The sequence below is a fragment of the Camelina sativa genome, chromosome 12, assembly GCF_030686135.1.
Source record: "Camelina sativa cultivar CO46 ecotype springtype chromosome 12, ASM3068613v1".
Classification (NCBI taxonomy): domain Eukaryota; kingdom Viridiplantae; phylum Streptophyta; class Magnoliopsida; order Brassicales; family Brassicaceae; genus Camelina; species Camelina sativa.
In genome coordinates this window covers 6591517-6615577 of record NC_141891.1, presented here as the reverse complement: position 1 = coordinate 6615577, position 24061 = coordinate 6591517, and the positions used below count along the sequence as shown (strand labels likewise).

Sequence of the window (24061 nt, the reverse complement as noted above, 5' to 3'; positions counted from 1 at the left end):
AGAAAATATGACGAATCATATTTCATAGTATTTCTGGTTTGAACTTCCATGATATAATAACTAGAATGTATAACATGGAACACAAACGCAAACGCAAACAGTAACAAACAATGAGGCTCTTTATAATTAAAGAGACTTGACTTTATTCTCTAAACCCATGGTCTTTCACGATGAGTTCTGGTGGTCTTGTTAGTGCTCTTCTAGGTAAGAAGCTACAAACTTTGGTAGTGATCATATTAATCAATTAAAGACAAGAAAACAATTTTTAATTTATATTAATTTGTGGTGATCTCTTAAAGGTTTGAAAGAGTTTGAGACCAAATGGATTGAATGGCCTGGAGTAGATGTTCATGATGATGTCGGGAAAAAGACACTCTCCGTTGCCTTAGCTTCTTATTATGTAACATGTAAAATATTACTATTGATTATTAATAATTACTATCATAAATTAAAACCGTCCATGGAATGTAACTGATACAAGGTTTTGATTTATGTTACAGGACGAAGACGTTTACACCTTCTTCGAGCCCGAGTTGACCAAGAAAATTAAGTCGATTCCTGGTGGTGACTCCCCCAAGAAGGTCTCATCGACCATTGTTGACCTCAAGGGAGAAGACTACTTCTCCGTAGCTATTGGACAAACGTACACAAAGGCTCGCTATTTCCTTGACTCATCTGATGACGTTGTGCAATTGATCCACAAGCTATGCCCACACAACAATGCTTGATTCATCTTCATTATCTCTGTATCGAGAGATGCTTGGCTAAACGGCACCATTAAATATTTGATTTGCAAATTTGGCGCTTTACAAACTCATTTGTGTCATTCTCTCACTCCTTTTTTATTTCAAGTTTTTTTTTTCTCTATCTCTGTCGCTTTTTCTCTTTCTTGTTTTGTATCTCTCTCTTCCTCTGTTATTTTAATGGATAAGAAACTATTTCCTTAAGAATTTTCATTGTGTTGGAAAGCTAACTCACAAAGCAATCTTGCCACCATACATCCAAAACTTGAAAACAAAGGTACTTCTTGAAAACATAGCAATCTTTCTTGGATGTATGCATCCGAGAAACACATTATTCTAAAGCCAACTTGAAAACAAAGGTACTTCAAGAGAGTTTGGTTTATGCAAACATCATACAAAACACACACACACACACACACACACACACACACACACACACGCACACACACTAGGAAGCAGAAGCACTTCAAGATAGTTTGGTTTATATCAACCTTATTGATCACCCCCTGATACTTAGAAACATCATAGTGTTCCTATCTTTCAGTCATGGTTGGTCCCAGAGACAAGATCGTTCAATGACTCTATGAAATTATCGACATAATCGGTCATTAGTCCAGGACTAGCTAGTGTCTCTCTCCACTTGGTGTGATTCTTCTTCACCAGATTCCCGATCTCACTGTCCCTTTTCGTCACACTATTGACAGCATCGCACAAGCTCTCTTTGGAGAACCATCCTGTTTCCTCTCTTACCACTTCAACCGAAACCTTGAGTTCGTCACTCAACAATCTAGTGTTGAGGATCTGATCACCCAAGTGTGGCACCAAGACTATCTGACAATCACTCAGCAAGGACTCCCACATTGATCCAAACCCACAATGGCTCACAAAGCACCCGACCGATGGATGAGACAATATCAAAGGTTGTTGAACCCATCCTCCCCAAACAACTCCTCTTCCTTTAACCCTCTCCTCGAATCCTTCTGGAAGTGCTTCTTGAACCGTTGATGAGCCTCTGCTACTAGAAACGGTGAACCTGTTAGCTCCATTCCTAAACAGAGTTCTTGGAACTGATCTTTCTCTAAAATGACTTGTGAGCCCAATGCACAAAACACCACTGAGTCTGGTTCAAACCCACTAGCCACTTAAACCATCGTTCCTCTAGCTGTATAGTCTCGTCTGGTTCAGGGAACACTGGACCTGTCAAGAGAATCTTTTTCCTGCAATGCTTTTCGATATAGTCGCAAAAGTTTCCTTCGAGTTCTCTGGCTGTCCTTATCGCAATGACATCACAGTTCATAAGACTTGTAGTGAATCGTTCAGTGAGGTTTGGTTCGACATCGATTGTAGGTTTCAGATTATTCCTGCAGTAAGCATCTTGTTTACGAAGTAGCACCTTCGATGAAGGGTATCCAGGGGGAGGAGCACCTAACTCACCATCTAGGCCAAGCACAGCAGCTATAGTTGATGCAGACACCACGACGTACGTTACAGTCTTAAGGCCGAAGTCTCTAGCTACTTCTGGAATCCAATGAGAAAAGTCAAAGAAGATCATGTCCGGTTCCACGGATCGGACCACAGCTTCAACTTGATCACGTGTGAGATCCATAGCGGACATCAAGAGATTAATTGTTGACAACGGGATCTCAGAGGCTGTCTCTGTGCCAACGGGGAGACCATCGACATGAGGGACGGTGACTGAGCGAAAGACAATGTTGTGTGGAAACAGATTGAGATGTTCTAACTGTTTCAGAGCTTTCTTAGGAAGCAAGAAAGTAACCATATGACCTTTCTCAGCCAATTTGTTGGCAAGATAAAGGAACGGAGTCATATGGCCTGTTGCGAACCATGGATACATAAGTGCATGAAACCTCGAACTACCCATTTATGAATTTTTTTTTGTATGTTTTGTATTTTTTTCTTTGTTCTTTTTATATATCTGTTCTGCTATGGAGACTAAAGGGCTTATCCTTATATATAGTTGAAAAATCTAACATGTGTGTAATTGGCCAATGTCACTCCGTCGGTGTTCTCTCAAAAGTTACTTATCTAACCTAAATTCACCGTTTATTTTGTTTCATTAATTTTTTTTGCATGCATTGATCCATTAGCATTAATACTAATTGATCACTGACACGTTGTTTGGTCCGTTATCACTCACCATTGTTGAACCTCGCACAGACTCGTACCAGATGGTGGGCAGTAGATTATTTATTACGACCAATCCAACTTGTGGTGTTCGGTTCTTAGCATTCATTATCCTCGTACAAAATCCATCTAAAAAGAGTGTGATCCTTTACTACTCTTATAAAGGATCCTTTTTGTTCAAAAAAAAAAAAAAAAATTAAATAAGAGCATCTTCAATGGGAGGAGATTAAATTTTGAAAACTGTTTGGTTAAAATGTTTTTTAAGAAACTGTAAAATTGTATGTCTCCAATGGTAGATTTTAATTTTGGGTCCTGAAAATTATAATTTTAAGAAGTACAATTTATTTTGTATAAATTTTCAAACATTTTAGACAAGGGCTTTACAAAACTGATATGAGTCAAATAGCACATTGTCCAGGTAATGGTAAAAAGAAAAAACCTGTAATGACACTACCATTTTACTTAATGGTAAAAAGAGATTTTGCTATTATGTCCAGATCAAAACCTGATATATTATGTCCCACAACAATGCTCTTTCACTGCAGTACGAAAAGGAAAAAAATGTTGAACGAAGCAACATGATTGCCAAAGATATATATGGGTCATAAGCACATCCTTTCAGTAACAGAGATGCAACACACCTGTTTTCAATACTTAAAACACTGCAGCCATTCTTTAAATTTCTGTCAGCCACTTCTTTTTTTCCAACCAATTTGGGTAACCAGTTCCTTCTAGATTCCTAACAACGGTAAAATGACTCAGAATACCACCATATCTCTTTCTTTCTGGAGCTGGCATTGGAACATCAATCTGAAAAATCAGGAGCACGCACATCATATGTCAAGCTATTAATGTAGAGCTAAGAAAGTCTTTTGAGCAAGAAACAATCGTCCAAAAATGAGCAGTCATATAAAAACCACATGATACGAACACATACTGGTGATTGGTAGTGTCATGATCAAACTATCCATATTCTTCACAAAGAGAAAAAACGGCAAAGAAGCTTTGTTTAAATGTTGTAAACCAACCTTGGCGTTGTGAAAGCAGAGAATAGATGCAGAAAGGATTTCACTTATGTTCTGCTTTTCATTGACCATATATAGTCTTTAAATTTTATGGCTATAACGACAGCAGGAGCATGAACCACCTTGTCCTCCGAAACTAAAACAGTGATATCCTTGGGAGAGTCAACAATAGTAACCTCAAACTTGCACCAGCTCACCTGCACAAGTTTCAAATCCTCTCATTATTGGAGATAAACAGAACTAGAAAATTACTGATAATAATCAGAACACAAGTCATTACCTGAACTCATCCATTTTGACCATAAAAATTCAGAAAAAAAAAAACTTATCATCCAAGAGACATGAAAGAATCTGTTGTTTATAAAAAACTAGCGTTTCTTTGTAATTCTTTAGTTTTGGTATGTTCACAGGATTAAAGTAACCTAACCCTAAATCTTTTATATAATTGTGGTACTAACGTTTGTTATTAATTGCAGAGAAGCTATGTCATTTCCTTTTCATTTAAGATACACGGTAATTATCTAAAATATATTCTAATTTACATTTATTAAATCTAATAAATAACATTTTTATTATTTTTAAAATAGATTGGATATGGAAGATGAAATGATTGGTGTCGTAGCAAATATTCTGGCATGAAGAACGGAGAGGAAATATATTTAAAGAAGAGTAGAATGAATGTTCCGAAATCTTATAATTACTGCTTTTTGGATATTTTTTAGATGGATGAATATTCTATGAAATATCTATTTTTGTAAAATTTAATTTATTTATTTATTTGAAATTTTAGCATTTATGGTACTTTATAATCTCGATCTATAAATAGATGAAACATGTAAACAATGATATAAGTGCTTCTTGAAATACAGTTTTACCATATTTTGAAGTTCTTGATCAATATGTTAATTTCAATAAGTTATGATATTGTATATTTTAAATGCCGAAATTGTCCACATGAATGAGAGACAATCGAAATAATTACCAGTATTTTTTTTCTGAAAATGTTATATATATTATCGATTATAGATTTTTGATTTTAAAAATGTTATATATATTATTTTAGAATTTTTTGCAGATTATTGATTATAATTATTTTAAAAATCAAATATTAGCATATCGGTATGAAGTAGAAGATAGTTTTAGCGAATCAGTATGATTGTTAAGTTAATATAAAATTGTAAATTTAATAAAAGATTTACAATGATTATGATGAAATTAAATAATATATTAAATTTAAATTATTAAAAGTAGGGTAAATAAAACTTAAGAAGTTTTCTATATTCAAAACAAAACAGAATATATATGGTATATTATCACGATAAATGTAAAATATAGAAAATATAATATACGCATTTAAAGTCGTAATGATAAACATTAAAGTCTACTATTATCGTTAGGATAAAAGGAAGTGTTAAGAATAATTACTTCTAGAAATCTATACAAAATATTTTAATGAATTGCTAAAGATAAATTCGTATATATCACTTGCAAAAGATAATATGTATATTATATATATTAATATATATATATATATATACATATATATTCGACTCTTTAGACTTTCAATCCAAATCAAACAAGAAAACCGAAACAAAAAACTATGGTTAGGTATAGTCTTTCCGATGATGTTTCGCGTCTGAATCCTTCAAAATATAAATGGAGGATTCCTGTGAAGGTCTTGTGTTTGTGGGAAGAAAAATGTCCAAGTTTGGAGATGGTTTTATCTGATATTAAGGTATGTAGTTTGTTCTAATCATAAATTTATTATAGATTACAAAAATAAAGCGTATATGCATGTACCTGAAAGTTATAAATTTTAATCATTGAGTACATTGTTTTGACATATAACAATAATAGATTCTATGATTTATTAGGGTGTAAATGTCCAATGTTCATCGTGGAGATGTTCATGATCATTTTGTCTCCAAGTTTAACGTCGGTGATTGGTTTGACTTTGAAGACTTTAAAGTTGTTGATCAATATGGTTCATGCTTAACTACCACACATCGTTACAAAATTCTTATTTTGTATAAAACCAAGATCAAAGAGAATCCAATTGTTGTAGGGAATTTTTCTATGATTTCGTCGATTTCAAACTCATTAATGATGGTACCCAATGTGAAGATTACTTAGTGGGTGAGAAATTATTTTCGTTATTTTTTTTTTACATTTATTTGAAGGTATAACTGTTATAACAAATTTTCGTACGTTTATTATTATTAATAAATATTTTGATTTGAGATAACTTTAATTTTTATACAGATGTTATCGGTGAGGTTGTCAATGTTGGGGAATTCAGTTGTAATTTCGGTAGTTTACAACAAAAAGAGGAAAACAAGAAGTCGGAAAACCATTAGAAACATGTGGACGTATCACAAACTGATAATATCCGTATGTTGTTTAAGTATTGTACTGGATTTGGTTCAGACAACAAGAAAAACACTTCTTACCATGATCACTCAGAATCAGATGGTACGGTCTTTGAAGAATCTGATGATGACAGTGATGTTTGAGATAATACCGATGAGGATTATGTACAAGAAGGAAACGATGAAGAAGATGATGTTTGTTATGATATAACAGATGAAGAAGATGATGATACTGAGGAAGAAACTGATGAAGAGAGCGAGTGCCAATCAGATGATGAATCTGTCGAGGATTATAGTGAAAATGATAATCCTAATGAGGAAAAATATGACCAAGATTTGGAGGAGGATGAAGAGGACGATGAGATACAAAGTACAGAACAAATTCGTGAAATATCTAAGAAAGCAGAGGATTACTCAATTAACCACAAAATCTCTTTTGATCTTCGTGATTTCAGGTAAATCATAATACTCATAAATATATATATATATATATATATATATATATATCTATATATATATATATATACTTATATATAAGTATAATCTTGAATTATATTGAAACATAAATTTTTAATTCTTGTTGTTTTAGTGGTACCCTATTAAGGTGTGAATTATTCAAAACATCGGCTGCAAAATTCTACAACACTTATAAATCTTTCCGAGGTGATCGCTTAATTTGTGTTATTCGATGGGGTGTTACTGAAGTTTTCCAAGGTATCCATTCAATTCGATGGTATTAATTGCTCTGTTTTGTAATCAGTTATTAAAAGAATTATTCTTATTATAACTTTACATGAACAAGAAGTATATCTTCTACTATTTGTACGCAAATAATGATGGAATTGTAAGATTCTCATTTATGTTCATCCTATATATAATTAATGTAAACATTCTAGAAATTCGTTTATAAACTTATTTTCATGTATTAACTAATTTATAGGAGACCAAGGAAGAGGACTCGCAAATAGAAGACAAACTTCCTTCTTGTGTTTTAGCTTATTGGGAATTTAGGGGGTTTTAATTATTTTATATTTATATAATACATGGATTATAATTATTTGTTTTAAAATAAATAACAGTTTTAATTTACAGAGATATCGGTTTATGATTAAATGAACCATAAGATTATCCTTTTAAAAATACTTTGAGAAAAATATCAACATATAAAATACTTACAAAAAATGAAAAGATAAAGACTTTGTAGTTTCCAATAAAGTTTCAACAAAATTCGTAACAAAAATACGATAGCCCAATGCATGATAATAAAAAGATGTGAGCATGCAAGTTAAAAAATCCAAAGATAGAATTGTAATTCAAAATTTAGAGTTTCAACCGTCCAGTTAAAATTTTTTAAAGAAAGAATTTAAAAAACACAGAAACATTGTTCATTATTATCAAACAGAGTCTCATGCAGCTTTCCCTGTGTAGACCACGAGTTTTTATACAAACCACACAAATCTAGAAATCTGATTTTTAAAATTCTTATCTTCTTTGGTCTATAAATATACGAACTACATGTAAATGATTGTAATATTCGAAAGTTCTCTTTGAAACTTCTTCTTGCTTCTAAATACACAAAAAAAATAGAAACCAAAAAGAATGGTGTTGTATGTAAAAGATCTGAATCCTACGTTACGTAATCCGAGAATTGCTGTAAAAAATTTTAGAGAATGACCACCTCATTTTATTCAAGGACAAACTTTTTATCAAAGTTTGATTTTGGTAGACGAGAAGGTAATTCTTCTTCCTCTTCCCATTTAACCGTAATTATTTGAAATATCAAATGAGAAGTACAAACAAAAATAAATAAATAAAAATGGTATATTGTGCTTCTATTCTAGGGAAATAGGATAGATGCGGATCTTTATGTAGAAGGTTACTATGGAAACATCAAGGAAGGAGACTCGTACGAGATTTCTGAATTTTTGGTGATTGAAGGTCAACAATCATTCAGAAACTCAAACAATCCATTTGAGATCCTGATTCAGGAAAAAATAAAGATGATTCCAATATATCTGCGAAGTACTGGCAATTTTATTCTTCTATTTGATGCATTGAAAATGCAGAATTCCACGCCTGACGAGAAGAAATGTTGTGTAGGTAAGTTTTTATATTCAAGTAATTTTAATAAATCCGTCCTTCTGTGATGATATTTTACTTAAAAGATGATGACTTTGTTTTTTTTTCTTTTGTGTATTGGAATTATTTTTATGTTAGATGTCATAGGAATGGTGTTACATGTAAATGAGACTCAGACAATTGATTTCCTTGAACGTCAAAAACTCCAAATGGCTACATTTCAGAGAATCAAGTTGTGACATTCACTATCCTTGAATCCAAGTAAGAGAATATTCAAAACTTTCAATAATATTTAACATACAATCTATTATTATTTAAAAAAATTATTGATTAACTAATACACAAACAAATTTTTTTTAAAAGAGCCAAGAGATTGAATGTGTTGCTGTTGGTTCGGTTTGTACTGTATTTCTTAAGAAATGGAGAAGAATTGTTTCCTTCCCTACCTATGCTAATTAACCAGTAATGTTTACTCTTTTGTTTTGGAAAATCTCGGTTTACGAAAGTACTGTTTAATAATCTTATATACCACTCAAAACCACCATTTTTTTACTTAAATTCTACTTTGCTAGGTATCCGAACTTAAATTGTTTAACTATACGAGTGACACCAACTTGAATTGTTCTATAAAATATAAATCAACTGTCTAAAGATAGAATAAACATGTGCAAGAGAAACCATATCAAATCTAATGTAATTATCAATAGAGTTGTCGTCCTTGACTCCTTGTGGATATAACCTTCATGGCGGTTTTGATGATTTGAAATTTTACTATTGACCATAGTTCTGCTAAGCTCGGAGACTTTGGGAGAATAAGATAGAACCCTTTTTTACTTCCTTATGGGACAAGAAATAAAAGAAGAGTACTAGAAGATAAAACACGTAGTTTCACGATCCTCATTAATCCAGTCCTAAACTTTCTTTGCTCTCTCCGTAGGCTTGGTTTTTAAGAGAAAATGATATTTGTGAAACAGCTAAGAGTCTTCGCATTTGTCTTTACTTAATTGTCTTCGACAGTGGCTGCTAAAGTTTTCTCGATGTTGACTTCGTCCATTTGTCTTTGTTTTTTTTCCTCGTGGATCACTTTTTTTATGTTTGTAACAATCTACGGTTGACTCAACAAAATACATACACAAGAGTCGTCCCAAGAGACAGTATGGGACCGGTTGTAATTATTTAGACATTGATATTCAGAGACCATTGAGACCATTCAAACGAGATATATTTTATTTTATTTTTATTAAATATATTTTTGAAATGTTTTTTTTTAAAAAAAAATTTAATATGTGTTTCTTTATTATAAAGGCTTTATATATGGTTCTTAATGTTTGGACGCAAAATAAAATAAACAAAACATATCGAAATTTTTTTTGATTGAAGTAATTAAATCTCTCAAAGTTTTGTTGTTTTGGATTTTATTGTTTTGTGATAAATTGTTAGGTTCTTAGAGCATCTTCAACCCCACTCTATTTTAAAGTCAATACTCTGTTATAGAGTAACATTTGCTCTAACCCTACTCTATATCTTATTCTAAATATAATAAATGGTAGGATTACTCTCTATGCAACTTTAATTTTTTACACTTACTCTATTTTAGAGTATACAATAGATTGATACATTGAAAAAACTATGCTCTATTTTAGAGTAAAAAAATAGAATATATTTTGGAGATAGTCTTAGTACACATGAAGTTTGTGTAGAGACCATATATTAGACATTCGAAACAAAAACTGAGTATTGAAAATAGTTTACAAACATGAAAATTATTATCAAAACTCAGTAAACATGAAAATAAATAAATGAAATTATGTTTTAGTCTCAATCGTAAAGAAAAATAATTGACAAATATTTATCTTTTTGCGAGTGGTTTTACAACTTTATATATTTTTAACTCAATCTTAATATTGGATTTTCTTTTTAACTCCACAATATGTTGCTACGGTTTGATTTTCTTCAATTAGCCTCCTAACATCTTGTGGATTAGTAACTTTATATGAATGCTTAAAATGTGTTATACTTCTATGATGATGAGTTATTTCTCTGTCCTTTTCTATTCTTATTCATTATGTTCTTTTAATTGTCAAAAAAATGAACTCTTCAACATGTCAATTGGTATAGATCATGGAAGGGAAGACAAAATCAGAAAAATTGATATCAACAATACATACATTCAATTTATTTTTCTGACATAACTTCATTTCTAATTTATTTTAACTTACATGTAAATGTTTATTTTAATTAACTATATTTAAACTTACAATATCTATATGTTGAATTTTCCATCAGATTTTGATGATTTTAAAATAAGATATGTGAGAAAAAAATCAGACCGACTCAAATTCATCCAATCAATAAATGAATTCTAAAACCTGATTTTTGTACTATACTAATGAAATTATGAATCTAGACAATATGTTTTACAAGGTAACAGAAGAATCACCAATGATTATTTTGAATAATTAATAAGTGTACTATCGATTTATTATATGCTCAAGTGTTTACTCTCTAATCTTGTAATCACCCTTAATATAAAAAAATTGGAATAATGCATATTAAAATATGGCTCAAGTCATTAAAATTTATGAAATATCTTATACTATATCTCGCATTAAATTTTTAATAAAATTCATGAAAATAAAAGTGTGTCAAATTTTATATTTTTTAAATTCGATATATTATCTCTATTTTCTAATCATTTAAAAATAAATACTATAATTACCATTAAATTATTTTGTAAGCTATTGTTTTCTATTATTTCATGGGGTGAAGCAATTATGTTATTTTTATTTTCTTTTAGTACATTAAAGAGAGTCAAAATGTAACTTATAGAATATTAAATATAATTAATTTTATCTGGATACAATGTGATTTTATAGATATATTAGAACATATATATTTTTAAATTATTCTGTCATAAATTAATTTGGCTTCAATTTTTATTTTAAAAGTATTAAAACTTTTTTTGTTTTAATTTGTTTGATCAGTAGTTTTATTTTTAGGTTATATGGTATATGCTTCATTAGAAAATATATTATATGTTAAAACTAAAGGTTATGTTATGATACCATTATGATATTTTTATTCAAATTCATAAAATTCATAAACTATATTAAACCATCAACATTTCCTTCCTCCCTTCTTTAATTAGAAACATATGCAGACCAAAGAATCTAGAGCCACCTTATATCAGTCTGTAGTTGGTTTCATCTTGGAACTCTACCAACAATATAATATGAGAAGTTTTTCTCAACTTTTGCTAAGGAGATGACATTTGGCTTACTATATTTCTGACACCTGTTTTTTTTTTTTGGACCTAATTAACAATAGTTTGGACCTAATTAACTACAAGCCCATAAAACCAAAAAAAAAAAACCCATCAACATTTCCTTCCTCCTTTCTTTAATTAGAAACATATGTAGACCCAAGAATCTAGAGCCACCTTATATCAGTCTGTAGTTGGTTTCATCTTGGAACTCTACCAACATTAAATTAAATTTATAGATTTGAATTCTTGGGTTTAATTTCTGTGTTTGAATCTTATATAATTTTCACGGAGACAATTCATCACTGCGTCCAAGGTTTCCGCCTAGTCTTATATAATATGAGAAGGTTTTTTCTTAACTTTGCATAACACATCGACATTTGGCCGAGTATATTTTCAACACATGTCTTCACTTCTCAATTATTAAATTCTTTTAATTCATTTTTCTCAAATTACATACATTATTTTTCATATTCACTAAGTTTAAATGATATTTTTGTACTAAAAAATATAATGACATTTATATATGCAATGTCCTTTTAGTAATATATAAATACTAATCATGTGCCCCAGTTACCTCTCCTCTGTTCAAGGTTGGTATGTTTAGTCGGGCGGCGGGCGTTAGGGTGTGCAAATAATGTCCTTTTGGTAATATTTTATATAATTACCATAACATTATAATTTTGCAAATAAGAAAAAATTAAAATTAATATTACAATTTTGGACAATATACATTTCCGATAATTAAAGATTTAAATATTAATATCATAATTTTGGATCAATATAATGTGATGGTTATTAAATTCTTTACTAATTTCAAGCTATACAAATATTATAATATTATATTAATTATTTGTTGACAAAAAAATCATAATATTTGTTTTACAGTTTTTGTGCCAAAAGATCAAATCAATTTATTCTAAAATAATTTAAAGATATAAAATGAAACAACCCTTCCCGTTTTTTATAAATATGTTTTACAAGGTAACAGAAGAATCACCAATGATTATTTTGAATAATTAATAAGTGTACTATCGATTTATTATATGCTCAAGTGTTTACTCTCTAATCTTGTAATCACCCTTAATATAAAAAAATTGGAATAATGCATATTAAAATATGGCTCAAGTCATTAAAATTTATGAAATATCTTATACTATATCTCGCATTAAATTTTTAATAAAATTCATGAAAATAAAAGTGTGTCAAATTTTATATTTTTTAAATTCGATATATTATCTCTATTTTCTAATCATTTAAAAATAAATACTATAATTACCATTAAATTATTTTGTAAGCTATTGTTTTCTATTATTTCATGGGGTGAAGCAATTATGTTATTTTTATTTTCTTTTAGTACATTAAAGAGAGTCAAAATGTAACTTATAGAATATTAAATATAATTAATTTTATCTGGATACAATGTGATTTTATAGATATATTAGAACATATATATTTTTAAATTATTCTGTCATAAATTAATTTGGCTTCAATTTTTATTTTAAAAGTATTAAAACTTTTTTTGTTTTAATTTGTTTGATCAGTAGTTTTATTTTTAGGTTATATGGTATATGCTTCATTAGAAAATATATTATATGTTAAAACTAAAGGTTATGTTATGATACCATTATGATATTTTTATTTTCTTTTAATACATACGTTTTAAAGATAGTCAAACGTTAACTTATAGAATATTAAATACAATTTAATTTTATTTGAGTTTTGTCTTTAATACAATATATATATGATTATTGAATACAATGTGATTTTTAAAATATATTAGTACATATTCTATTTTTTTAAATTAGTCTATCATAAATGAACTTGGTTTCAATTTTTACTTTAAAAGTATGAATTTTTGTTTTGTTTTAAATTATTTGATCAGTAGCTTTTTTAAAAAAGTTATATGGTATATGCTTTCATTAGAAAATATATTATATGTTAAAACTAAAAAGTTGGAAGAAATATATTTTTGTAACAATGTGAATTTTACTTTTTAAAGCAAGCTATCCACCATATAAGATATAAATAAATAAAAAAGTATATAAAAACTATTTAATTTAAAATTAATTAGTGAGAGAGACATGTGTCAAATATAGAGCGCCAAGTGTCGCATTGGCAGACAAAGTTGGAAAAAAACCTTCTCATATTGTATAAGATTGTAAATAAGCAAGCATATAAAACCACAAAACGTTCAAAAACACAGATTCTTATTCTAAAGCAAAAAAAAAAAAAAAAACAAGGTTTCTTATCGGCAATCAAAGTATTCAATCAATTTCCAATTCTCAAACTTCTAACATCATAGCACCCTAATTCTCCTAACATCATGTTTCAACCCGTTCAACCCTAATTTCTTCACATCAATTAACCCTAATGCATGAATCTCTACAATTGAAATCAGAGAAATTCTTACCAAGAGAAACAGAGAGATTCTCTACAATTAAAGCATCATTGAACCAAACAGGTGATATTTTTTTTCCCAGCCAATCAGGTGATGACACACCCTCGATCCTTAGTGTATCTAAAACACCTAAAATAAGGATCGACTAGGGATTGGACCCGCACATACATGCGGAGTTAATTTTTTTAAAAAAATAAGTTTGAAATTATGTTTGGACTATGCGGAGTTACATTTGTAATTATGAATGTTAAAAATGTTATTAACATTTATAATCCAACTTTGTACCAATTTATTTTCAGTTTGGTTTAGAAAAGAAGATGATTAGATTTAAGTACATTAAAAAATAGTAAGAGAAAAATAGTATATATGTTTATGTCTGTTTCGGGAACCCGTCCCATCCTATATATGGTATGTTATTTCATTTGTTTTGTTTGTAACCAAAAACAAAAAACAGTTGGTCTGTTTGGCAACATGGATATATATCATATTTTTTGTTTCTTTTTTTTATCTCTAAGTGTGTTTCCCATTTAATAGTATAGATTTTAAGAAAACTTTAGCTGATTTTATTTATTAAAATTAATCTGTTTTATTGCTCCAAGCCACCCAAATGGAGCAAGTTTGGAAGAACATCATCCATATGATATGAGTTTCAACGTATATGCTCTATTCTTTCAGACCTAGACCTTAACCTTCCTCTTTTACTGTATAAATCACTAAATACTTAGCATCTCTGACTGAATGATAACTCTTTGTACATATTTTACATAGGAAAGCACATAAATGACTTAATAATGGCATATCAAGACACATTATTCTACAACCAACTTGGAAATAAAAATACTTCAAGATAGTGTGGTTTAATTATACAAACTTTATTGATCACCCACCCACTGTCACTTAATTAGAAACATCATACAAAAAAAAAAAACACACACACATAGGAAACGGAAGCACTTCAAGATAGTTTGGTTTATATCAACCTTATTGATCACCCACTGATTCTTAACATCATAGTGTTCGTATCTTTCAGTCATTGTTGGTCCCAGAGACAAGATCCTTCAATGACTCTATGAAATTATCGACATAACCGGTCATAAGTCCAGGACTAGCTAGTGGCTCCCTCCACTTGGTATGATTCTTCTTAACCAGATTCCCGATTTCACTGTCGCTTTTCATCACACTATTGATAGCATCGCGCAAGCTCTCTTTAGAGAACCATCCTGTCTCCTCTCGTACAACTTCAACCGAAACCTTGAGCTCGTCAGTCATCAACCTTGCGTTGCGGATATGATCACCCAGCTGTGCCTGTGGCACCAAGACTATCTGACAATCACTCAGCAAGGACTCCCACATTGATCCAAACCCACAATGGCTCACAAAGCACCCGACCGATGGATGAGACAATATCAATGGTTGTTGAACCCATCCTTCCCAAACAACTCCTCTTCCTTTAATCCGCTCCTCGAATCCTTCTGGAAGTGCTTCTTGAACCGTTGATGATCCTCTGGGTGGTTTAACCACCACAAGAAACGGTGAACCTGTTAGCTCCATTCCTAAGCAGAGTTCTTGGAACTGATCTTTCTCTAAAATGATTTGTGAGCCCAATGCACAGAACACTACTGAGTCCGGTTCAAACCCACTTAGCCACTTAACCCATCGTTCCTCTAGCTGTATAGTCTTGTCTGGCTCAGGGAACACTGGACCTGTCACGAGAACCTTTTTTCTGCTATGCTTTTCGATATAGTCGCACAAGTCTCCCTCGATTTCTCTGACTGTTCTTATCGCAATGGCATCACAGTTCATAAGACTTGTAGTGACTCGTTCATAGAAGTTTGGTCCTACATCGATTGTAGGATTTGGATTCTTCATGGTGTAACCATCTTGTTTACGAAGCAGCACCTTTGATGAAGGATATCCTGGCGGAGGAACACCTAACTCACCACCTGGGACAAGTATACTAGCTACCGTCGACGCAGACACCACGACGTACTTAACAGTCTTAAGGCCGAAGTCTCTAGCTACTTCTGGAATCCAATGAGCAAAGTCAAAGAAGATCAGGTCCGGTTCCACGGCTCGGACCACAGCTTCAACTTGATCACGTGTGAGATCCATAGCGGACATCAAGAGATTATTTGTTGACACCGGGATCTCAGAGGCTGTCTCTGTGCCAATGGGGAGACCATCCACATGAGGGACGGTGACAAAGCGAAAGACAATGTTGTGTGGAAACAGATTGAGATGTTCTAACTGTTTCAGAGCTTTCTTAGGGAGCAAGAAAGTAACCATATGACCTTTCTCAGCCAATTTGTTAGCAAGGTAAAGGAAAGGAGTTATATGGCCTGCTGCGAACCATGGATACATAAGTGCATGAAACCTCGAACTACCCATTTATGTATTTTTTTTTCTTTTCGTTTTCTTTTTTTTTTGTATTTCTGCTTTGCTTAATTTGGAGACGAAAAGGGCTCAAGGTTGGTATGAAAAATCTATGGCGGCCAAACCAATGCCACTCTGTCTGTGCTCTCTCAAAAATTATTTACTTCTTTTGTTTTTTTGTTTTTGTTTTTTTCTTGCATTGATATTGATTTGCGACATGTCGATTAGTCCAGCATGCTTGATCCACATGCGTAGTAGCCAATGGTGGGCTGTGTAGTATAGTAGGCCACATGTCGTACATGCGTAGTAGACCTAAGTCTTTTGTTCTGTGTCTTGTAATTGAGCCGCGCGTAGGCCCACATGTCGCAGTCGATTGGTCCATTAATATTTGATTGAGCCTCCGTCCATATCACAGTTTTCAATCCAGTGATACGGTGTAGCATGTGTCACTAATCAAACTTGGTGCATTCATTATCTTTATACAAAATTCAAAAAACAAATTTTAAGTTAACCTTTCTTATGAAGCAGTAGTTGAAATATTTATAATTACTTTGTCAAGTATACATGTAACTTTAGGAAAACAAAGCATCAAACCTAAAGTCTCGTCTCTTTTGTTTTTGTCTTTTTTATTTATTTTTATGTGTGTTCTTGTTTTTGTTTTTTTGCATTGATAGCCTAGACATATCGCAGTCGATGGGTCCGTCACTACTGATAATAGGTTTTGGAAAACAAAAAAGAAATGTTGACAAAGCCATTATTCCCAGTTGCTAAGTAGCCAACTAACACAAAATTTATAAGAAAACAAGTATCGATTGGAGAAGAATTAGCCAGCCAACTGTTTTTTGTTTTTGGTTACAAACTTAATCTCTGATATCCAACCAGTTTCCATTTCCCCAAAAATCTACTAGAGTAATGGTGTGGTGACTGGTGAGATGCCTAATCTCACATGTATCTTTATTTCCAAGTAGTGTCTGATGTTTTTAGAATGTGACCAGTTGTCGGACCCGAACCAACAATTAGCTAGCAAGAGAAAACTTTTTGGTGCATAGAGGAGCCAACTGATAGTCCAGCTATACATAAGAGGAATGTATATATTTTTCATAACGAGATTTTAGTACTAGAGGCGGACACAATACAATGTACATGAGTATTGACAATAGAATAGAGATGACAAATTACAAAGCGAGGAACACTTGCACTTGAGCGCATGCATACACATGATTTTGAGATTTAGAAATGACAATCAAAGGATCACGAGAGGGGCCTCATCGGTCTTGGCAGGTGTGGTCTCTTGTGTTGGTGGCTCAGTCTCAGCAGGAGCTTTCTCTTCTTCCTTCACAGCTTCTGGAGTTGGCTCGGCCTTGGTTGCCTCAGAGGAGTCCTCTTTTGTCTCATCTTCCTTCTTTGTCTCTTCACTAGACTCTTCCTTCTTCTCCTGCAATTCAACAAATCAGCAACATCAGTTTCAAACTTAATATATATGAGTTTGTTCAATCAAGAACTTGTACTGAATTCTGTCTTAACTGTTACACTTCACGTTTTTAATTTAAGAATCTTCAAAAAATCTTCTAAGATCCTTTTAAAAGAGTATATTGAAATTATTTTAGATATTGTATACTATATCAGGCAAGAAAATATGACGAATCATATTTCATAGTATTTTTGCCTTCGAGCTTCCATCTTCCATGATATACTAACTAGAATGTATAACATGGAACACAAACGCAAACGCAAACAGTAAAAGAGACTTGACTTTATTTTCTAAACCCATGCCATACCAAAATGCGTCTTTCAGTGATTAAAAAAAGAAGACGATCGATATTAGAGAACACAATGACAAAGCCAAAAGAAATGATAAAATGGAATCCAGAAACCTGAGTTAATGTGGTATCTGTCTCGGTCGTGGCATCCTTGGACTCAACAACAACATTTTCAGTCGGGACGGAGCCTTCGACAATGTCAGATTCCTTAGGTTTGCTCGCACAGCCTCCCATGGTATTTGGTTGAATGGATTAGTTTCAAAATGCAAATTACAATTGGGAAGAGCTGCGGAGCCAAAACAAAAGAAAGAAATACAAAGAGGCCAAGACTAAATTTCTTATTTTACAATTGGAGGCTGTGCAAATGAAGGAGATGGCTGTGAAGAGAGATATATAGGAGGGATGGTGTGGCTTAAGCTATTTCAGGTAAAATTTGGTCAATTTCAGATTTACGAGTCATTACAACTTCGATTCTCTGTCACCACCTATTTATCCGGAAGACAACTTTAATCTCCACCATTCTTCTATTTCCGGTCAGGGGACAACATTTCATGGATTCACAAAGCTCCTCATTTATTAGATTGCAATATTGCAATCAAACTGAATAACAGAACGGAATTGCGGATAACAAATTCGGGTCTAAGCAGCAATGCAATGGGAACAAAGATGGATAAAAAACAGAAGGATAATGCTCAGAACAAATCCAGTGAGAAACCTCTTCTAAGAAAAACGATGTTTTATATATGCAAAGTGATGATATTCTAGCCATTCAAACGGAGAAGATGGTTACTGTCTCATATTTGAACGATGAAAAATTTGCTTCCAGTTTTCTCAGGCACAAAGAATTGTATCATCATCCCTGGTTTGGCTGCCTACCGCGGATCCTTGGTGCGATCCTGAAGAGAAAATCGTGGTTCACCGGTGTGACCTAAATTCTCTGTGTCAAAAGGTGTTGAGCCTGATCGGCTATTAGAGCCCTCCGATATATGTTTTCCACCCAAGTCTTCCACGTCTGCTTCATCAAGTTCTTCTGTTACTTGGTGATCACTGCTTGGACCATTTATGACAAGGCTTTTGTACATTGTTAAAGCTTGAGCAATCATGCTGGCAGGATTTGAAGCACCACTTGGAAGCAACATTGTCGTTCCCTAAACACCCCAACAAAAAAACACAAGAACATTAAATAAGCCCGAGCCATGCCTATGCCAAGAGATTGGAAAGGAATGTTGTGATATATTCATTTACCTCCTTGGCAATGTTACCGAAGGCTTGAATGTATTGTTCTGCAACTCTCAAACTCGCCGCCTGCAAATTGTACAGCGAGAAAGTATGAGATCATATCTTGGACACCAAAAAGTAAGAACATTAAGCCCAGTAATATTAGTGCTATGACTAAAAATCCCACAAAATCTTTATCTGGAGTGAATAAAGACATACACATCTAGAAATTTGTGTAAATACTATGAAGAAAAGCTAGCTCGTCAAAATAAAAAATATGAATACCATTCCCCTGCTTAATCGCAATTATTTACCTCTACTCCCCCAGTTTCATTGAGAGACTGAGATAACAAGACAAGGCCTCTCGCAGTTGCTTGTGCTCTAGCTAGTATTGCTTCTGCCTCACCTGTTGAACATCATCAGAGGATAATATAAGTAAAAAACAGTGGGAGATAGTAACCATATCGCGCATTAGCAGGGAATAAAACAGTTCCTCATGCACCAAGCATTCATTGGTATATAGTGAAAGAATAAGCAAATGGAATAAAAACTTTCTTGTAATGTAATTAACTAACAATTGAGATTACATGCTATGTGTTCTCTTTCTCAATCATAATGGCTTACTAACCTTGTGCTCGATTCACCTGGTCCATCTTTGCTGCTTCAGATGCCAAGATTACAGAACTTTTCTTACCATCAGCAATGTTGATATGGGATTGTCTTTCTCCTGTTAAATATAGTAAAGAAATGATAAGAAACATGCAAAGCAGGCCTCGAAGATGAGTTTTCAAAGAAAACACAGTAAGGTTTACCTTCAGACTCAAGGATCTGGGCTCTCTTTTTACGCTCAGCTTCAGCTTGCATTTCCATAGCAGCTCTCACTCCATGAGGGGGCATAATATCCCCTGGAAATACATGAATTAGAAATAGGCAAAAAAAACAAAAAATCACCTGAAAAAAAGAAAACACAAACAACTTACTTATCTCATAACGAAGGCACTGAAGACCCCAGTCTCTTGCAGCAACATTGATGGCTTCCTGCAAGAATGTATATCCATCTCAAAAATTCATCATATGTTTTCTTCTTTAATGGATATACTTCCTCTAACCATCATGTCTCCTTATGATTTCGAAAAGAGACGCAAATGACTTAAAATATCCAACAAATACAACATGAGTACATCCCCCAGCGGAATCTAAAATCCATAAACCCAACTTGTGGAATACAAACAACATTGCCAGAAGTGATAAATTTTTCCAACTAAACAGCTGAAGCTGCAAATGATCAGTAGGGACTAACACCAAATAGTCAAAGCTAAATTGACTAGACTTTGAAATTGAACAAGTAGCAGATTCTAAATTCTTTGCAATGTAATGGAGCTTAAATACAGCCCTAAAAACCTGAAAGAGAGAAAAAAGAAGGATAAGAAAACAAACCACTATCTTCTCGTTGAGAGTGTCTCTTTCCTCAAAGGTCTTATCAAGCGTGATCTTACCAAGCTCACTACGCATTGTGGTCTGAGCAAGTTGTACAACAGCATAGATAGGACTCTCAACGCCATAAGAAGCTAATTTAGGATCCACAATCTGCCAAAAAAATATCCAAAATCGATAAGAAGAAAGCAGTAACAACAAAGGTACTATGAGAAAATGGATTTTTTAAAAGAAAAAGAAGATAGACGGACCTTAACGTAGAGAACACCATCGATGTGAATACTAACGTTGTCTTTAGTAATCGCAGTCTGATTCGGAATCGGTATTGCTTCTTCCTTGAGGGAATGAACATAAGCAATACGATCCACGAACGGAATGAGGAAGTGAATCCCCGACGGTAACGTCTTAGCGTATTTACCGAATCGCTCGATTACAAACGCCTTCCTCTCCGGAACTATCCGGATTCCCCAGTTAACCGGCGGCGTTAATTGAAAACTAAACCAAAACGAGCATCCGTAAAAATCAAATCCTAAAGGTTCTCTCTCTACTCATTACTCAACATCGTTCGAAATTTCACACAATGGGGTAAACGAAAATCGTACCTGTTGGAAGGATAGCCGGCGGAAGTGAAGTGGCGAACGGTTGATGCGGCGGCGGAGAAAATCGGAGGAGGAGTGGTGGTTAGGGAAGATTGACGGAGGTACGCGACGGACCTCAAGGCGGTGTAACCGACGGAGCTTTTACGAACGAGGTGGTTCATCCTTTGTTGTTGTTGTTGGAATCAGAAATTTGTAGAAATTAAAAAAAAAAAAAAGGAAAAACCCCAAACAAAAACCTCTTATAGTCGTCTTTCACACTATTCAGGTGCTGTTTCTTCGCCGGATCTTGAAGTCTTCACGCAATTTGGCGTGGAGCGGAGGCAAAACAAAAAATCTAGTTTGGGCTTCGATGGGTAGTTTAGTACAGTCTATTGCTATTGGGCTTATCTCTATCTAGCCCACTAAGATGCCTGTAAGATCGATATGTGTTTTGTTTACCCATCATTCACTGTTGTTATTTAAACTTATTTCAAAAGATTTAGTTGAAATTAAATTCATTGTACAAAAAAATTATTAGTGACTTAAAAAGTGTATACAAAAATGGTTATGGACTATGGTTTCTTTTAGTTTATTTGAAAAAGCATGAATTTAGAATGCATGGGGGAAAAGCAAAGTTTAAAGGGTTTTCACATGGAGGGCCTTGTGTCCGAGTCATCAAGATCCGACGCCGTTCAACTTTTTGATACCGACGTCGAGAAATGAAAATGGAAAATGACGTGGAGCCCATCTCACCTTTAAAAAGTATCCTCTCTTTTTTTCTTTATGTATCCACGTCGACTTCATGCACCAACCTTTTCTAAATTATGAAAAAGTTTAGCTTTCCTTTGATCATTCACGTGTAGTTTATTTCGCCTTTGACGCTTTACTATTTATACTTGAATTCAAATATAGATGACTACTGTTTATAGATATAGATATTTATTACATATCGATCGCTTGTTGAGGTCTAGTCGTGTAGAAATCTATGGAGCAGTTGTGTGATCTGATGACTCCAACCCGTGTGTTGACCGACATGAGCAATAATCGACGTGGGGTTGAAAAAGTGACATTCGTATGAAATATTGGACGCAAGTTTTATGTCGAGGAACATCAAACATGATACATATTATAATATGATAAAGAGAGGAACTATGCGATTTTATAAAACAAGAAAAGGTACGAAGATAAATATTTTAAAAAATAAAAGCTTTCATAGCTCAGTTGGTTAGAGCACCCGTTTAGTAAGCGGGAGGTCTTGAGTTCAACTCTCAATGAAAGCATTATTTACTGTTTTTTTTGGAAATTTAAAAATATGAAGACATTAATTAACAAAAATGAGAACATAATACATTAAAAGGCCCTTTTGTCTAACCTTTTTTTTCTAAGAAACTAATTTATTTTGCTTAGATTTCAAAAGAGTCAAATTCATGTTTTCTTTTGGTGGGATAAAGAAAAAGATGAACATGTAACATGGGATCCAAAGTCTAAAGAAAGACATATTTTGTGAAAAACTATTTAACAAAGAGAAAAGTGGTGACACACTTTACACTAAATCCAAGTCATTAGATCTTAAAAAGCTTATAACATGACGACTTCAACAACATGCACCTCACCTCTTCTGCATACAACCCAATCACTGTCGTCAATATATATATGCACGCACCTATATATATGTTCGTGTATCTCTCTACTATATATATATATATATATATATATATATATATAAGTGTGCATATATAGTTTGAGTTAGAAATTGGAAAGAAATTGATCAAAATATATATCTACATAGTTAAGCTATATAATGGGTGATCTTCAAATCGTGCCGGTGTACAATAAGGTGGAAGCACAGTACGTAGAAATGATGGTGCCTTTGTATTCTTACGGTTGCGAGAAGAAAGTGAAGAGGGCTCTTACTCATCTCAAAGGTACATAATCAAGATTTTTGATTAGTCCCACCTATATGGACATGGTTAATCATAAAAATGATTTCATGAAATGTAGATAGATATGTAACTAATAAGCTTTTACTTTTCTTTATAACGAATATATTAATCAGGAATATATTCAGTAAAAGTAGACTACTACAATCAGAAGGTGACGGTGTGGGGAATTTGTAACAAGCTTGATGTGTTAGCAACGGTGAAAAAGAAGCGCAAAGAAGCTCGGTTTTGGAATGTAGACGACAATAATGATGATCAAGAGAGCGTTGATGATGGCATCGTCGTGAAAGAAGACACTACGAAAACTTCAATGGACTCAAAAAAGTCATCGGCGTTTTATACGTATTCCACGTCGCCTCCTAGATTCAATATAAGACCTCCTTTATCACTCATTAGAACATCTTCCTTCACATGGAAAGCCGTGAAGAAGGTCTTTTCTAGATCCCTTTCCTTTTGAATCACGTCTATATGTGACCCTAATTAATAATGCTCCAAGAAACTCTAGCTCATTGGATCTCTTATAATATTTAAAAGTTTCTAGTTGGTAAGACTTTACGTTCGTAATGGTAGTTCAATGGTCACCGCTTTGTTTGTCTATATATGTCAAAGATTTATATTTTTCCCGGTAAAATTAATCTTTCTTCGGACATATGTAATTCAGATGTTTAACCCCCTATAAAATCTGAAAGTTAGTTAAGATTTTGGATCCGGAAAAAACAAAATGTTTGCCGTCT

At 32.9% G+C, this 24061-nt stretch overlaps 4 protein-coding genes, 1 long non-coding RNA gene, 1 other non-coding gene and 1 pseudogene across 6 annotated transcripts; 2 read left to right on the top strand and 5 right to left on the bottom strand.

Annotated features, from left to right (window-relative positions):
• Nucleotides 1-1205: 1205 nt before the first annotated feature.
• Nucleotides 1206-2682, bottom strand: LOC104730619 (UDP-glycosyltransferase 79B3 pseudogene; annotated as a pseudogene).
• Nucleotides 2683-3191: 509 nt separating this feature from the next.
• LOC104774018 (uncharacterized) lies at nt 3192-4368 on the bottom strand. Its single transcript, XR_765236.2, has 4 exons — nt 4194-4368; nt 3917-4110; nt 3530-3698; nt 3192-3427 (listed from the first exon to the last, which is right to left on the bottom strand). It is a non-coding gene; the product is annotated as an uncharacterized LOC104774018 (long non-coding RNA).
• A 10509-nt stretch (nt 4369-14877) lies between these two features.
• On the bottom strand, nt 14878-16631 carry LOC104730616 (UDP-glycosyltransferase 79B3). Its single transcript, XM_019233926.2, has one exon. The coding sequence runs from the start codon at nt 16410-16412 to the stop codon at nt 15051-15053; it is 1362 nt and encodes a 453-aa protein (XP_019089471.1). The 5' UTR covers nt 16413-16631; the 3' UTR covers nt 14878-15050.
• An 860-nt stretch (nt 16632-17491) lies between these two features.
• Nucleotides 17492-18703, bottom strand: LOC104730617 (uncharacterized). The gene is made up of 2 exons (XM_010449815.3): nt 18272-18703; nt 17492-17832 (listed from the first exon to the last, which is right to left on the bottom strand). Exons 1-2 carry the CDS (start codon nt 18389-18391, stop codon nt 17641-17643), a joined length of 312 nt encoding a protein of 103 aa, XP_010448117.1. The 5' UTR covers nt 18392-18703; the 3' UTR covers nt 17492-17640.
• Nucleotides 18704-18711: 8 nt separating this feature from the next.
• On the bottom strand, nt 18712-21808 carry LOC104730615 (uncharacterized). Its single transcript, XM_010449809.3, has 9 exons — nt 21412-21808; nt 21061-21304; nt 20813-20962; nt 20356-20413; nt 20188-20280; nt 20004-20102; nt 19690-19781; nt 19403-19462; nt 18712-19305 (listed from the first exon to the last, which is right to left on the bottom strand). The coding sequence occupies exons 1-9, from the start codon at nt 21567-21569 to the stop codon at nt 19030-19032; spliced, it is 1230 nt and encodes a 409-aa protein (XP_010448111.1). The 5' UTR covers nt 21570-21808; the 3' UTR covers nt 18712-19029.
• A 785-nt stretch (nt 21809-22593) lies between these two features.
• On the top strand, nt 22594-22667 carry TRNAT-AGU (transfer RNA threonine (anticodon AGU)). Its single transcript has one exon. It is a non-coding gene; the product is annotated as a tRNA-Thr (tRNA).
• Nucleotides 22668-23064: 397 nt separating this feature from the next.
• On the top strand, nt 23065-23958 carry LOC104730612 (heavy metal-associated isoprenylated plant protein 30-like). The gene is made up of 2 exons (XM_010449805.3): nt 23065-23312; nt 23444-23958. Exons 1-2 carry the CDS (start codon nt 23189-23191, stop codon nt 23782-23784), a joined length of 465 nt encoding a protein of 154 aa, XP_010448107.1. The 5' UTR covers nt 23065-23188; the 3' UTR covers nt 23785-23958.
• The last annotated feature ends 103 nt before the right edge of the window (nt 23959-24061 follow it).

What these genes read in the sequence shown, in the direction of transcription:
- LOC104730616 (XM_019233926.2), bottom strand. Translation starts at nt 16,412, where the DNA reads ATGGGTAGTTCGAGGTTTCATGCACTTATGTATCCATGGTTCGCAGCA.
- LOC104730617 (XM_010449815.3), bottom strand. Translation starts at nt 18,391, where the DNA reads ATGGGAGGCTGTGCGAGCAAACCTAAGGAATCTGACATTGTCGAAGGC. An exon ending in CAGATACCACATTAACTCAG is followed by an intron (nt 17,833 to 18,271) that starts GTTTCTGGATTC and finishes GTTGAATTGCAG; the next exon opens with GAGAAGAAGGAAGAGTCTAG.
- LOC104730615 (XM_010449809.3), bottom strand. Translation starts at nt 21,569, where the DNA reads ATGAACCACCTCGTTCGTAAAAGCTCCGTCGGTTACACCGCCTTGAGG. An exon ending in ATGGTGTTCTCTACGTTAAG is followed by an intron (nt 20,963 to 21,060) that starts GTCCGTCTATCT and finishes TTTTTTTGGCAG; the next exon opens with ATTGTGGATCCTAAATTAGC. An exon ending in CCAGATCCTTGAGTCTGAAG is followed by an intron (nt 20,103 to 20,187) that starts GTAAACCTTACT and finishes TATATTTAACAG; the next exon opens with GAGAAAGACAATCCCATATC.
- LOC104730612 (XM_010449805.3), top strand. Translation starts at nt 23,189, where the DNA reads ATGGGTGATCTTCAAATCGTGCCGGTGTACAATAAGGTGGAAGCACAG. An exon ending in GGCTCTTACTCATCTCAAAG is followed by an intron (nt 23,313 to 23,443) that starts GTACATAATCAA and finishes TATATTAATCAG; the next exon opens with GAATATATTCAGTAAAAGTA.